The 17,435-nt window shown below is 34.4% G+C and overlaps 1 protein-coding gene across 10 annotated transcripts in view; it reads left to right on the plus strand.

Annotated features, from left to right (window-relative positions):
• CCSER1 (coiled-coil serine rich protein 1) overlaps positions 1–17,435 on the plus strand; it is a 1,267,249-nt gene that overhangs the window by 698,090 nt on the left and 551,724 nt on the right. Inside the window, exon 10 of one of the 10 annotated variants that reach the window (XM_059067353.2) lies at positions 15,816–17,147. The exons of 8 other annotated variants lie outside the window; for them this stretch is intronic. In XM_059067353.2, coding sequence (XP_058923336.1) covers positions 15,816–15,875 — 60 coding nt within the window. In that variant the 3' untranslated portion in view covers positions 15,876–17,147. Of the gene's footprint in view, positions 1–15,815; positions 17,148–17,435 lie in introns of those variants that run through there. One more of the 10 variants, XM_059067348.2, reaches the window with a different exon arrangement.

The following is a 17,435-nucleotide window of genomic DNA, read 5'->3' on the forward strand; positions in this document are numbered from 1 at the left end:
TTACATTCTTATATTCAATAAGAATCATTATCCTTTGACATAACATTTTGCTTACATTTTCTCAGGAAATATAATTTGACATTTAATTTTTCACAAATATATATACCAACTATATGCTATATTTATTTGTAATTTGCAGTAGTATTTATCAGAAAAAAATAATGAAAAATCTTGTAGAAATCATGCACATTATGGATGATTTTTTTGTCTCTTATTTTTTTTTCTAAAACTGTCAATATTCGCCACAAATTGTTTTTTACAGATCATTATGGATCATGTTTCAGTGATATGAATGTCAGAATATAAGAGACAAGTATCTATTAATATAATTTCCTTGGGAAGACAGCTGTTACTACACATTTTGCTTTAGAAAGGAAATAGAATCCCCAGAAGATATTAATTATAATGAAAACTATTAAAAGAAATTTCCAAATATCCACTACACTGAATAAGTTCAAAGGTTTGTACAATAAACAACTTCTAGCCTGCAACAGATTTATCAGGAGACTTGAAACTAATGTTAGAGTACAGTGTGCTCTGATTTCTAATGCACATGGCAAGAATTATTTAAAAGTAAATTCAGTATCTCAGCAAGGGCCTGTAAACACAGTAGTTCTTGTGATAAGGGAGATTGTTAAATAAGTGATGAATGTGTCTTAAATAATCAATGCCAGTTTAACCTCTTTCACCCTCCTCTGTCTGCACAGGCTTAGTTTATTGAAAGATCAAAGAATAATTTCTTAGGTGTCACTTGAGTTATTAAAACTGGAGAGAATATGAATAGATTCTGTCAGTTAGCAGTGTTGCCAATTACAAGATTACATTAAGAGGTAGGCAGGATTCTTCTTATTACATCAGTTGTATAAGTAGATACTTCAACAAAGCACATATGCTGCCTATAAACACTTTATAGTTTGAACTACTGCAAAGAACATTTTGGTTAAAGTAATTGAGCATGAACAACCAAAAAGCTACAGTGAAATTTTATATTCTGGCAGTGAGAAAATTCAGATCCTTTTACTAATTTGACAACTTTATGGACAGTTTTTTAACTTCCTTTTCATGGTCTACAGAAGATTGTCATTTTAAATGTGGCTGATTGACTTTGGGTGTAAATTTTCCTTTCAATTAGTGCCTGAATTTGACTCAGAACTGTCACAGGGTCTCTAGATTACTCTTAGAGGCAGAAGCACTAAAGGTTTAAGAAGATCTTCCTTTCATTAGTATATGTTTTACACTTATATTTAAAAAGAAATGTTTAGTTGAACTGGGAATGCTTTGTTCATATTTTCTTTAAGAGTTTTAAAGTTACCAGGTATTTCATCAAATACTGTTAATCACTGTTAGTCTAAATGTCATTAATGGTTTTCATTTGACTTTTTAAAATCAACCACATTGTGACATCACACATTTTGTCTGTCATGTATGAGTGAAGCATAAATCAGTTTGGAAATGTACGCTCACAGCACTGTGTGTTCTCCAAATATTTTAACGCATTTTCCAAATGGTGGGATTTACTTTGTAAATGCAGCTTTCTACTTAACTAGTTGCATTATGAATACACACTTTGAAAAACTCAAAACAATTACCTGTGTATTCTCAATTTATGCTGTTTTTCTTAGATTTAATTTTGGATCCCTCCTGGCACAGTTAGTAGTGTGCAGGGAGTTCTAACAAATATGAAATAGTTCATCATGTAAGGAATAAAAGTAATTAATTGTTTTATTAGCTATTAGAGCAGGAGAGTATTTTGTGTTATGCTAACACATTATGTCAGCTTATGGGTTAAGCCCAATGCTGAGAATTGAATAACTATCAATTAGGCTCCCTCATCCAGCTGCTAATAAACTGTAGTTTCTTAAACCTATTTTGGATCCATTCGTTGCTATCATCTTTCTTAAACTCAGTGCTTATCCTGATCATACATCAGTGTGCCCCAGTGTTTAGTAGATGAGTACCTTTCCCCAGTATGCTTCATTCTTTAATATTTACTTATCTCAGGTATTTCTGTTAATTTTTACAAATTAAAAAATCAGAATTAAAAACTGAATGATATATTCTAGATTTTCTTTTGAACTACAGTTTTTCATATTACATTAAGGGTAACTTTCATATAAAAACATTGATGAAAAACACTGGAAACATCGACTGCCACAGGTGCTTGTTAATATTTAATGGAGGAATCAGCTTATCTATTGGTGAAATTCTAAGGGCATCGCTTTTGAAGATTCATATATGCATCGTTGAACAAATATCACTAAGTGTTTACTGGAAGCCAGGCCTTGTTCTGGGTACTTGAGATACATCCTTTAACCAAACAACAAATAATCCCGCAGGGAGCTTGCACTTTATTATACTTAAAATAAAAAATATAATAAGTAAAGTGTATGGTGTGTTAGAAGCTACTAATGCAATGTAAAAGAGGAAAATAACACAGGGAAAAGATCATTGTAAATGTAGGGCTGTGGTCAGGGCTACCATCCAAAATTTTTAAATAGAGTGACCTGGGCAGGTCTGAGGATGAGGTGTGAGATGTGAGGCTTGAAGGAGGTGAGGTGAAAAATCACCTTTAGCCAGAAATCCTTTTGTGATGTGTGCTCCTTGGAACTCCTCGAAGAGCCTCAGTCGGAACAAAGTGCAGTATCTTGGCTGCAGCCCTAGATGAGAAAAGTATGCTTCATGTAGAGGCCCTGCAATATGGGGAAAAAAAAAAAAAAAGCATTCTGGACCATTAAACCCTAGAATCAGACCCAGTACGTCAAGAGACTCACATTAGGGGAACCCAGGCCACCTGAGGGAACAGCCTGCTCAGCCTCTTCGATCATATTCACTTAGGGGCACTGAGAAGAAAACCGTCGAATCGACTATACTACGTAAATTACATTTGCTTTTCTTCTTTCTTTTTTTTGCCTGCGTTCTCTCCATCCTCTTCTCTGTGTACCACTCTTCTTCCAGCCCAGGCAGAGCGGAATCTATCAACTTTAAATGTATAGTTACACTTCATTGTATATCAGCACATGCCATTTATTAGACGTGTGCTACTAACAGTGAACAAAGAAAGAAAGCACTCAATAATTACTTGGTGAAAATTAAATGAATAGAGTAACAAAGACTCTGATGATATTTTTATAATCCTAAAAATCAGTAACAAATCAGTATGCATTGTTTTACTTTATTCACAAAAACCATACAGAAGTACATATTGCTATCCTACATTTTTATTCTATATTTCTTTGTTATATCAAACAAATATTTTGCAGTGACTACTTTGTAACTTTTAGACAAATTCAATGCAAGTCAGCATAGACAACCAGTGATTTTAAAACATGGGTGACAACATGCAGTTGTCCTTAACAGTATTACATTGAATGGTTCCTTTTAAAGTTTTGAGTCTTTATGTAGGAGCTAGATCATTCCTGGAATGTCTCCAGGTCTTTAATTCATTTCTGGCTACATAGAATTGGTGTTAGTTAACTGATAATTCTTTCGTTAAGTGAATTTGTGGTTGAAATTCTCATGGGGAAAATAGCAAGGCTTAGTGTTAACTATGAAAATTATAACTGTAAAAATATTCATTAAAACAAAGCAAAAGAGCACACCCACAAATATTTTATCTAGCTTAAATTATGTAGGGGAGGAAAAATAACTTACCCTCTAACCTTCTTGGCTGAGGTCTGCCCGCCACGATAGGAGACAGAATAACTGTAGAAAACAAACAAGTTTAGTAGCATGTATACTTCCTGTATAAGTGGGACATACCCAGGAAAACAGTAATGCCCTGATATGGCCCAGACCACCACCTTAAATACCACCTCCAGCTGAAGGCAAAAGGATGGGGGTAGGGAGGGCAGTAATGGGAGGTTACCAGGAAGAACACAGTAAACAAGGGTATGGTTGTTGTGCAGATTTAAGTTGGTGCCTTCTTCATTAATAGAATTTTCTAGAGATTTGGTCATTCTCTTCCTGGTAGAGAGAGAGAGAGAGAGAGAGAGAGAGAGAGAGACCCTTACAAATGGAGGTTTGTCTTAAAAAATGTGAATTCTTCTTACAAAGGGTAACTTCGCAGTTTTTTAGAGCTTCTCCTGCTATTTCTTAAAAATAACTAGCTCAAGATAATCCATTTGCCAAAGAGGCATGTTTTGTGCTAGTTTATTTTGTTCCCTTTCATCTACTAATAGTGATGTTCGATCATATTTGCTTAAAATTATCTTGACTCTGTGATAGCATTGATAGGAGAGAAGAAAAGTAGATATTTGTTGAAAAAAATTTCTCCCAACCCACTTCTACTTCCATCTCATAGATTGCCATTTCTATAGGAAATCTAACTTCAAAATTTCAAATATTTGCCTTAGAAAACTTTAGAAGTTATTTTAGTATTTTCCAGTGGGCTAAGTGGCATTGCATAATAGGGGGTCCCTTCTGAAGGAAGAAAACACAATGTATATGCTAAGGGCATCTCTCAATATCTGTTGATGATGTACTATGCAGTTGTAGCGAATCATAATTTGTATTAATTTAAGCTCTAAGACTTTCTTCAAGTACTTGTTCAATGTAAATCTTTGGAGATTTATATTATTTCTAGGGAAAACAATGGTTTCCTTTAATGTGGTCTACAATCAGGAAAATCTGTAAAAGGAAATTTATTCTTTATATATATATACACATCTTTGCAATATAAATACAAAATATTTATATAGATAAATATATTTATATATACACCAAAACACATAGTCTGTCAATACACACAGAGAAACACCTGCATGACATAGGTATAAAAAAGAATCTACTTTTATTTACTCTACTTATTATAGAAGGTAGGATCCGATGCAATTTTTTTCAACTTTTGTATGTATATAATAAGAATTAACAAATTATACACTAATATGTTTTAAATGGCTATTCGAATTTTAATATGATTAAATTGGATTCATACAAATATTGGCTGAGTATATTTGTGAGCCAATTGTATTACACTTTGTATAAATTAATATTTAAATGTTTTTAAAGGTAATAGTCACAATGACTCCCTAAAAACATTACTTTTTCAATATGCAGAAATCATAAAACCATATATTCTAAATTGAAATGCTAATGATGACAATTTTTTGCCTTAGCATAAGGATGTGACAGTACTTTATTTTTTTCATTATACCAACTGATGGCTTTTCTGTTTTGTCATGGTTGAGGCTTTGTTTAATCAGGCTATCAGATTTAATTAATTAAATTACTTCATTTTTTCCCCCTTTTGTTTTCTTATGATATCTGCTGTTCTCTGACAATCTCCTACTTGTAACTTGATTTCAGCAGCACAAAATAGGATAGTATCTGTCAAGGTCATTAGCACTCATAATGGTCTTTCTCTATCCAGAAGTTTCTCAACTACTTATCTCATACTTTGGAACTTGAGAATACTTGTATAGAGGAAGAAAAATGATTTTCCCTCTACCCGTCTAGGTTCTGGGCTGAGATACCCTTATAATACAGAATAACAAGACAAAAACACGTTTAGTAACGTGTGTACATCTGGTATAGATGGGAGATACACAGGAAAGCTAGGTTAACGCCTGAAATGTCCCAAGCTACCTTCTTAAATACTGTCTCCAGCTAAAGACAAAAGAAAGATGTTGGACAGCAGGGAGGCCAGTTATAGAGGTTATCAGAAAAAGTAGAATAAACAAGGGTACGGTTATTTGGCATATTTAAGTTGGTGCCTTCTCCACTGATAAAAGTTTCTAGAGATTTAATCATCCTCTCTTCTGGGTATAGAGAGGGAGGTACCCTTAAAAGTAGAGATTGCCCTTATAAATGTTAATGTCTCTTACAAAAGGGTAACTTTTATTCAGTTTTCAGAGCTTCTCCTGTGTCTGTAATTACTTAGAAATAATCAGCTTAAGATGATCCTTATGCCAAAGAGACATATTTTAGCGTGTCAGATTCTGCTCCCCTTAAGTCATGCCTCTAAAACTTCCCCAAGAAGTCCCACAGTTCAGAAGCGGAGTTGATGAGTTGATCCATTATTTCACTGAACCAGTGTCTTAGCCCTGAGAATAGGTCAGTCCAGTTAAACTGTTGTGTCTCATTTCAGGACTGCTCTTGCAAACGGGCTTCCAATGTTAGGTCTATACTGTGCTTGCAATCAGGAACTTAGTAAGAGGCATTCCTTTAGAAAAAGAAAGATAAAGATTAATGGTTAGAACAAACTATAACTCAGTTTCTGAGTCCAGGCATCAGCCAGTCAAGATTTCTATATGTCAGGCTCAAAGCATCTTTTTCCGTTTGATTGGCTCTGATATTATCAGGTGTTTAGGGAAACTTTGAGTGTCCCATATATCAACAGACATGGAAGATTGTCTATACATGAGTCGTTGTGGTGATTTCTGTTACGTTTATATCAAGTTGTTCGCATTCAGTTTGCAGAGCTTTAGGAAAGGGCTTTTCTTTTCACCCATTCCAAGTTAGAAGGGTGGGAGAAAATTGGAAATGAGTTTGAAGAGTTGTATTGTAGCAAGATATTTGAGGAAACTGAAAGTTTCCATTCCAGTTTGCAGGTTAAAATAAAAAACTACGATAATTAATAGGACTAGAATCTAATATCCACAAAGATATGCTACTAAAACATGTCCCTCTATAATCACTCATTTTTACCAAAGACAATCACAATAAGACTAAAACGTTTGCAAAATAGGTCTAGTGTCATTAAACTTGGCCTGTTTATTTACATAAGTGCAGCAAGAATAGTGATTGTACAGGTTCTTTTTATTTTTATTTATTTATTTTTATTTTATTTTTTTTTTTTTTTGCGGTATGCGGGCCTCTCACTGTTGTGGCCTCTCCCGTTGCGGAGCACAGGCTCTGGACGCGCAGGCGCAGCGGCCATGGCTCACGGGCTCAGCCGCTCCGCGGCATGTGGGATCTTCCCGGACCGGGGCACGAACCCGTGTCTCCTGCATCGGCAGGCGGACTCTCAACCACTGCGCCACCAGGGAAGCCCTACAGGTTCTTTTTAAATCTGCTTTGCCAGAACTTTCATAAAGAATCACAGATTGAACCTCTAAAAGCCTCAAGGCTAGGAAGCCAAGCCAAAATGTTACCATCAGACTTTGCCTGCAAAACCTATATATATATCTCTTTATTTTATTTTTGTGTGTGTGATACGCGGGCCTCTCACTATTGTGGCCTCTCCCGTTGCGGGGCACAGGCTCCGGACGCACAGGCCCAGCGGCCATGGCTCACGGGCTTATCCGCTCCACGGCATGTGGGATCCTCCCAGACCGGGGCACGAACCCACGTCCCCTGCATCGGCAGGCAGACTCACAACCAGTGCGCCACCAGGGAAGTCCTATATATCTCTTAAGGTATAAAAATATCTTGATATTCCTGTACCTGCCAGAAAGTTGAAATTCCTTATTCACCTGGGAAGGTTTCTGGGAACCCTGTAAGCAAGGTACCAGGCTATTTTTCTAAGGGACATTATTGGCTTCATAAAATCAAACTTAGTTTCTTAAAGTTATGTGGTCATCTGATTCTAGGCACATTCTCCAATATGACATTCCAGTCAAAGCCTTGGCAATATAGCCAGTGTTTCCAGTTTTGTCCTGTTATAAGAACAGAGTCTTGTTGAATTTATGCAAATAAGTATATAAAAATACTTAGAGTTTCTGAATTATGGAGGGATCAGCTAGGGAGAAGAAGTAATTGTTTCATCTTTATTCACAAACTCATACTTTGCCAAATTGCTTTAATTCATACTTAGCTCAAGAGAAAAGAAAAAGGTTTCCTTAGGTCTAGAAAAACAACGCATTAAAGAACCAGCAGTGTTTCAAACAAAAAGTCATAAAAATTATATTCATCCTCATCACTTCATTCATTCCCATGTTATTAAATCTTAACTCTTCATTAATCCAGTTCTTGCATTATTTCTGGCAATTCTTACCTAGTTGGGTTTCATGATCTTCAAGTTATCAGGAATTGGTATTCTAGAGTGCTTGTTAGAGTCCTTTTCGTGAATTTCCTTGAAGATTAAGCGCTTTTGCAAAAGCATGAAAGTAGAATAATAACTGTCTGTAAATGACAAATACTTAAAAGTAGCTACTGTTAAAGATCCGATGAGAGTGCATAACAATGCAGTTGACAAGGAAATTTGATTATGTGTCTGACATACATTAAAAAAATAATAAATAGAAGTACTTTATACCAGTATAGATCAGATTTCTAGGAGTTTCATACCTCATACATTTGCTTAGCCAAAAACACATCTTACTTTCCTTGCAGTTGTTTCCCTTACTGTTTCTACTAGTTTTAATCACATTAATTAGAATTTTTAACCCTTATGAACTTTATAGTGAAAACTAAAATGTAAGCAATTATAAACTGTATGTTACTACAGCGTTCTTTACATTGGCAAATTAATTATTAATACATTTTATAATTTTAGAAGCATGTGCTCCTTTTAATAGTAAAATCTTTCGATGTGGCACAAGAAATGTTTACTAACAAACCCAAATGTAATTAGTTCCTCTATAATAGGAAGCCAAAAGTAGATAAGCTTATGTTTAATAATCATGTTTGATATTTTATCTTATTTGGAAATAATCTAGATATTTGATAAATTTCTATCACTTAACTCAGCAAAATTCTAAGCATTGAAGTTACCAAAATGATTTGGGAAGCTATTTAAATAGATGTACCATAATACATAATTATTGCTAAAACATTCACCTAAAAACTCTTATCCTTTTAAAATCACGTGTTCTCAGCAATTATGTTTAAACTACTCATGAAAACTTTGTGAGATATTTGACAAAGTCAGCCATCATCCTAAACTATTTTTCTTGTTTACAAATTTTGTTAACAGAGGTAATATGAACTTTCTTCAACTAGTAAACCAAAGTAGAATGAGAGTTGGATGTCTGCATTATATTTAATGACACTGAAGACATGTCTATTTTAATTAAACCAACAAACTTCAACTAGCTTTATTTACTGGAGATCATCCAAGATTCTGTGGTTTTTTAAAATTGGATTAGTTTCTATGTTTCTGAGAGTTTTAGGAATACTTAATTTATAAAGCACTTATTTTGTCAATTAAATAGAGCTCTTTTACAGATTAATTTTAGCAATAACATCTGGAGGTAGAAAAATACCACACATCTACAACATACATATATAGATATCTGTAAACATACAGATAGAAATATATATCTTACAGATAGAAATATATATCTTACAGCTTTCATTTTAAAATTTTAGCTATGAGTCAGGTATAATATTAGTACCTGACTAGTTTATAAGAGACTCGCTAGTTTATAAGAGAACAGTTGGGTCCAAATTGTGTTTCTGGAAGTTTGTCCACTAAGATGGGTAAACATTCTTTTTTCCTTTTTCCTGCTAGTATTTGTGAAAGAAGAGACTTGGAATTTTTCATTTGCCCATTTTCCAAATAACTCCTTTTTTCTCTTGCTGATGAGAAACATCTCCCTAAAGTTTACATTTCAAGGATTGGTTCTTAGGTCCTAGAGAAGAAGGGGTAGAAAATTTTTAAGATGCGGTAGAAAATTTACATTTCAAAAACACAGAGAAAGTATCCAAGTTTTCTCCAAAATTGAGTTTTGGGGTATATTTGCATATTATCGGAGGCCGGGAATAATTACTATTTAAACTTTATTTTTCTTAGGTGCAGGATAGTACTGTTTCCAATGTCCTGATCCTTTTGCAAGCATTTTGAGATGAATAGGGGACCTTTGGTGGCGTGGGCAAAAAGGATAGGTGGACTTTGAATTATTTCTAGAGCTGAGACTCTGGTTTTGCGAAGAGTTGAAAAACAAAGTTGTTTCTAATTCCTCAAAGAATTTGGTTGTAGCCTAAATTATATCAAGGGACTGACCTGCCCATTCAACTACATTATTTTCAATTTGCTTTATATCAGGTAGAAAATTTCCAACTATGATGGAAATCAAGATTTCTGTATTCTGGAGCTTTAGGGTTTAATGCTGTATGCCTTTTAAAAATCTATATAAAGCATTCAACAAAGGCTTTACAATGCTCTCCTTTTTATTTTTCCCCGAGTGTACAATTCAACCCTAGACCAATTAACCTTAAGCGGGGAAAGCCTCTGCTATTGTTTCAATCAGCACCTGAGCATCAGCCTCCAGCTGGTCCATTTCCTGATCATTTGTAGGAGGGCCTGGGAGAAATTCTGGTCATCTGTTTCTTCTGTGAGGGGGTTTTCCCAAGAGCCCATCTGGTTTATCTGACAAGTACAGTACAATCATGGTGGGAAGAACACCGTTTAGCTACCAATCAGGGTTCCAACGTGACTGTGGATGTCCACTGATCTTTCTAACTGTTCTCTAAATTTGATAGTATCTTCTGAAAGTTGTGGTTAATGAGGCTTTGTAACTTCATCTTGTCAAAGGAGTCTATAAGGCAAGCCATTTCAATTCTTAGTGTCCTCTTTTCAATCTGGTCTGTCCATAGTACCAAAAAGACAATTGTTAGAATGAAAGCTGTCTACAAATTTTTCAAGTACAGAGGTTTTTCCAATTCAAAATATTCATCATCTGGCCATTGACAAGTAGGATCTTATATATCTCAATAGCAAACTCAAACCAATAAGGCTTTTTATGGCTTAACCATAGATGCAAGAGGCATCCCAAAAGAGTGTGCAAAAGCTGCAGCCATCACAAGATCCTGAAAATTCACTCCCACAGTTAGCGTAAGAAAGCAAAGACCTTCGTTGTCACCAGTGGTAAGAATGGTGTGAAAATGGTGTCTCTGGTTTTTCGTGAGAACGTGTGATGCATTCAGTTACAGACCTGCTAATCTGTGACACCAGGCAGGTGCTACTAGAATGGGACTTTTCCAGCATTAAAGAGACAATGAAATTTGAGATGTCAAAGGCCCCCTTTGACTGGGGGGGGACTGGGACCCCTATGACAAAACTCCCCTGGCAACTGGAGGAGGTGGGGGTGACAATGAGACTGCTGCTACTGGGCTGTCCACTAGATGCACGCCGACACATGCATCTTCTGACTGGTGGATCCCAGGGAGACTATTCTCACTGGTTACAAGGCCAAGCTTTTAAGGCATAGAATAAAATAGAAGGAAAACCTCTCTAGGCTATGGTTCTCCTCCTTATAACAAATGATAGAAAGGACAGATAAAAGCAAACAATTACTATCTCTCTGGGAGGAAAGTGGGTCAATATAAAACAAGAGTACTCAGAAAAAATCTTTACCAAAGTTGCTATAGTCAAGAAACTAATTCACGCAGGTATTTTCTCCCTTTAATCTACATTTGGAAAGGAAGGGACAAAAAATGCTTACCTTCCTCTCTGAACCAGGCACTATAGAGACAGATCCAGGAGATCTGCCTTTGGTAAGAATTATTACCCTTAGCCAGCTTCTGCCAGTTTTCCAGAATCCCATCTGCAGACTCCAGAGCAAGTATGGTGCCTCAGCAAGCCCCATCATCGGTCTCCAAACTGTAGGGGTAGAAAATTAATTTTCCCACTCTCTGTCTGCGTTCTTGACTGAGTCCCCACTATAATGAAACATTAAGAGGAGAAAACCCAAAATTTAATACCATGTATATCGCCTGTATACATTAACTCCATGAAATGGCCAAGCCAACACTTTAAATACCATCTCCAGCTAGAGACGAAAGAAAGGTGTTGGGCAGTGGGGAACCAGTTATGGGAGGTTACCTGGAAAAACACAGTAAACAAGGGTAAGGTTGTTAGATTTAAGTCCGTGCCTTCTCCACTGACAAGAGTTTCTAGAGATTTGGTCATCCTCCGCTGCCTGGTACAGAGAGGGAGACACTCTTACAAATGGAGATTGCCCTTTTAAACGTAAATATCTCGTACAAAGGGTAACTTTAGTCACTTTCCAGAGCTTCTCCTGTGTCTGCAGTTTCTTAAAACTAATTAACTCAGTGTAATTTTTATTACAAAGAGACATATTTTGGGGTGGCTAATTCTGTTTGCCTTCACTAGCTTGTATCATCTGCCAATAAAAGAAGAAGTAATCATTTTAGGGAAAAAACATTAAAACATTAGATTATTAGTGTTTCAAAATAAAGATATAAAGTGTTTTAATAACTTATAAATAACTGTAGAGAGGTAAAGAAAAAAAAAACTTCCATAAATGTTTGGCTTCATATCAAATAGGCAAAGGAATTGGAATTTTCAGAATAATGTGTTACAGAAAGTTCCTAAAAAAGAGCCACATGTAACATTAATGTCATGCTCTATAAACTAAGAATATCAGAAAATTACACTTTTATATGATGCTGCATTTTTAAGATGGTGGTTAGAATTTTACATGTATATAGCTGAATTACTATAGAGAAAATTTATACCCAAAAGAGTGTAATCTGCAATTCAGAGTGCTTAAAGAGTCATAGTTCTTTACGTGTCAGAATTACTTCAGATTTGTCATTACTTTATGAGCTTTGTGCTTATAAGTGGACTTACAGATTTGGATTTACTCCATCAAATTAGAGGAAAATTTGTCTAAGGGTTAGTCTAATACAGAGTAATTTTCAAAAAGAAAAATACTCTAAACAGGTTATTTTCTTGAATTAGAAAACTACAACCTAAAAATTGATGAATTGTTCATTTTTTTAGCCTAAGACTAGAATTAGAAATATAGTGTTTTTCAAGTTTTAAGATTATAAGAAACACTTCATATTGCTCCAGAATTGCTACTTAAAAGTCTTCTTAATTTATGGGAAAGTTGCTACAAACTCTAATTTAGTCTGAAAGGATTAATTTTTCTTCTTTGAGGGAGCATCAGTAATGACTCACTATTGGGCCTTTTGTCGCTATAAGACAAAAATTACTTGGTGTGAGTGTATATATTAGTTTCTACTCTTTTAAAAGTTTTTCCCTCCATTTTGATTTTTATGATGTTAAAATAAACATACAAACACTGACTCTATAGTATATCTATAAATATATTACATGTATATAAACATACATGTGTTTACATATTTGGGGCATTTAAAATGGATATTATTGTGCTGTAATATTAATAAATTTTTACTTCATAGTTTAAATGACTGAATATCATTCAATCATGTGACCTTTTAAACATTTTTTTTTACTTTTGTCAAGAATTTTCCTTTTAAAGAATGGCATTGTCATATGCTATTACAATTTTATATTGAGAGAAATTTTGAAAAATCTAACAAAATTGTACATGGTTTTATTCTCCATCAAGCAATACTATCTCTAGAAATTGACCCAGAACATACACATTCCTGTATACCAAACAGCATTTCTATAAGGTTTTCCTTTATGGGCATTATCTGTAATAGCTAAAGATGAAAACAACACAGAATTTCCACCCAACAGGGGACTGTTTAGTCCTAATGGCTCATTCACAAAATGGGGGCTGTAGAGCGCCCTCCCTCTGCAAAAAGAGGAAATCTTAATGTTCTGGAATGGAATAATCTCTAGACTGTATTAATAAGTGAAACAATGAAGGTGTAGAGCCATTACAATATCAATATCCCCAGAGTGGTTAATCATAAAAAAGTACCCTATTTTTCAAATTACTGTTGTCTCTACAGACTAGTTAAGGGGAACCATTTATTCTCATTAGTTGAGCTTTACTATTTCCTGGTAATTTCCCCTCCCCTGCTTCATGTTATACTAGCTAAAAAGGACAGAGAAGTATTGGGACTTTTTGTCCTCACTACATGACAAGTATTAGAATATTATAAACTTTCATAGTAAGAGAAATTTTAGGATCGTATACTTTATGACATTTGTGTCTCTGAATATATTCAATCTATTATATTATTCCCTTCATTTTTACTAACACTTTTTAAAATATTAAAAGGTGAATCTGTATTAGAGCTTTATTAAAAACATGAATGTCAGGGGTCAAAATACACCACAGGAACACACATTCTAGATTTCTAAAATTTATTTCCTCTGTCTTTTTACATTCATTCAACTAGCATTTGGGAAACAGGTAACCAATCGCTGAGTATCTATTAACTGTTTGTTAGCCTTAATGATTCTGAAGGCTTTTTTTTTAAAGAACATGTTTGGTTGGCAAATATGTATGTGCTTCTGGGTACAACATACAAGTATAGCCCTGAGTTTCCTTTCATCTCAAGATATACCCTTTTTCCTTAATACAGTCATTTTAAAAATAAAAGTAAAGAAAGGTATTCCAGGCACTGAGATTGTAGCAGTGAACAAGAAATAGACAGGTTTTCTTTCTTCGTGAACCTCATATTCTAGTGGATGAGGACAGAAAATCAATTCGAAATGAAGAAATTGGTAAGAGAATTTCACACAGTGATGAGGGCCACGATGTAAATAAGCAGAAAGATGAGATTAAGAGATGATGTCAGGTGAAGTAGGGAATACTTGTGTCTAGAAAGGACTCATCATGGAAGACCTGAGGATGTTGCTTTTGAGCTGTAACCTGAGTGATGGGTCAGCTGTTCACAAAACTGGAACAAGCCTCTTAACAGGAAAAATCAGATTATGAAGAACAGTCACCTTCCAGTACTGCTTGCTGCTTCAGGACTGACTCACATTAGTTTCGGCCTTGGTTTCCTACTTAAAGTTTCTACACATTCTAATCTATATATCTAATCTATATATGCACCACAGATAAATCTAAAAGAAATAATCACAAACACACAGCTTACACTGTTGTATTTCTACTTTAAAACTCTCTTAATGGCTCACTGAGGCTTAAAGGATGAAATCCACATTCCTCAAACTAGCGTCATAGCTGCTAAAATTACATCCTTCCCTACTTATGCAATTTTAGCTCTAACTGTTACCAAACATAAACCTTTTATTCCACTTAAGCTGCTCCAACACAAATTGCTATTTCTTGTCTCCGTTGTTGTTTAGTGTTTTGGTTTGTTTGTTTTGTTTTTAACTGTTTCATTTAGAATACCCCTCGATGTATCTCTCTTTTTAGGCCCAGTTCCACTCCCATTTGATTTGGCCACTCAAACTGGGAGTGATCTCTCTTTCTATAGAACAATTTCAGCAGTTACTGGTCCTATATCACCTATCCTGTAGCTGTCAGTACTAGATATTGTTATCGGTTCTATATATTGACATGTATAGCTTCTATGTGTTGACATAGAACTTGCTGTCTTGTAGTACGGCTCATCTTTACTATATTCATTTCTATCTCTCCAACCGAATTCTACATGCCTTGGAGGCAGCTGCCATATTCTCTACTTCTTGGATCCTATATTTCTTTTTATACACATTACCTGGACAAGGAATTCCTTTTTTTAAAGGTGAAGTATTTTGAAATGTTTTAATTTCCTATCACATAAAACTGCAAGAAAGTATAGAGATTTCAAAATAATAATAATTGCAACAAATTGAAAATTCTTTTGGAGCTTTTTGTGTTCAGGATGATTTACAAAAAGGAGAGCCGGATGGACTTACCTATTAATCATTTAGTTTTTCGGAAATGAAGAATACATAAAAAGTTGAGGAAAACTCGTTTTTTTACTCCACTTACAAAACCAGAGAAATAAAATTTTGCTAATTGGTCTTCAATCCTTCACCTTGCTTTTGGTAGTAAGGTATTTAATTGGAAGTTGGGAGCCTGGAAACATTACTAATATAAATACTTTTATTAAGTTTTAATAGCAATTTTTACTTAGAAAGTCATAAATAGAATAGACTTATGTTGGTATGTTGGTCTGTGTTTTTTTAATTTGTGTTTAAACATTTTACATCTTCATATTAAGTAAAATTTCCTTTCATTTTATTAATTTGATGTCATTCATTTGTTTATTTTTGTTTTCTTCTCTTCAAGGCCCTGTGGAATCCTACATGCACTGAAGGTTTATTTAAACCAGTACATATTTCAACCTAGGTTAAATCATTATTTGATAAGAAATGTATCACAAATCTGACATGCTAAATATGAAATCAGTTTTCCATTATTTCATGTGTTAGCTGTTTCTCAGAGTATGTAATACAGAAATGTTTCCATTCCAGATATTTCACACTTTTTGCATTTGTACACAATTGCATAAAATATTAATGGATGTAGACTAAGCTAACATATTCCCACCTTACTGTATTTTTAAAACAAAAATAGACTTATTTTTAAATTGTCTCTATATGCAGCTATTCTGAAGTGTAATATTCCACTTGGCAGGACATATTTTTTGTTCAACCTTCTCATCCATGTCATTTGTCTCTCTGGTTATAGTCTGTTTAATTTCACCATATATTCTATGCACATTAAGTAAGTTTCAAAACAGTGCTTCTAGTTTTCCCCATCCTAGTGTGACAGTTCTTACCAAAGAACTAAGTTATCTCTGTTTTTCCCTTGCATTGAGATCAAAAGATGAAAACAGTATGTCTTCAAACAAAATAAATCATGAAGAGTCTTATTCTAACTGTAGAAAGTAAAAACACTTACTTCTATTTCTAAATAAGTGGAAGAAAGTTTTTTTGGCTATTGACCTCATATTGAGGGAAGTTTGTTGAATGTGTCATAAAAAAAGAACCTGTCTCCTGGGCTTGGCGTCACTGCCTGATTTCTGTGTGTCCTTGTTCATTACCTTTCTGTAATAGCTCACTTTAACTATCAAATAGCTGGGTAGCAACAAGGCACTCTTGAGTGTTGTAGTTTATTGCAAGGATAAGTGACAGAACCCAAAGGATGTCTCAGTGTTGTGGTGCAGGACAACAGAAGAGCCATAGAGCTAAGGAGAGGAAAGCAGCTTTTACTGAATTCCCTATATTTTTTAAACAGGAAATGAAATAATCATGGTTAATGATGGTAACATTTAGAAACGCTATAAAATTTCTTAAATTATTTGAATTATTATGTAACATATAATATGCATGATCAAATGTTGGGTTTAAACCATGGTATTAAAATAAAACTGTAAATATATTTATTTACTTGAAAACATTGTATGTGTCCTTGTTGACTTTGCTGCTTAAAACATCCTTTTATGATTCAAGATACGAAAACATTTTTGGTTCTCTAACAGTTTTCTAGAGTTTATTCTTTTATTCTGTTCTTATCTCTTTCTATTTATTGTCTTATTTTAACATTTGAAACCCTTAAATGTAGATAATGTAAGAAATTCTATTACCTGCAATAAAGCACTCCTTTGATAAAGATTTTTATCAGCTTGAATGGTCAATATCATTTTGAAGAAGAATTCAATTAAAGATATTTTGACTAGGATGTAATGGAAAAAAGAAATGTTTTAGCAAATAGATTAAGTCAATAAAGAAAGGTATTTCTTTCCTCAAAAGCAATGTAGCAAAAATTGTCAATACAGACAAAAAAGCCACCTAACCTGAAAAGCTACCATTTTATGATTGCTCTGTAACACCAGTAAGACATTTCAGGCTACTTCCTCAGAACCTCCCCCCCCTTTTTTTTTTTTTTAATTCTTTCATGTAGTTT

The sequence above is a fragment of the Kogia breviceps genome, chromosome 6 (assembly GCF_026419965.1).
Source record: "Kogia breviceps isolate mKogBre1 chromosome 6, mKogBre1 haplotype 1, whole genome shotgun sequence".
NCBI lineage: Eukaryota > Metazoa > Chordata > Mammalia > Artiodactyla > Physeteridae > Kogia > Kogia breviceps.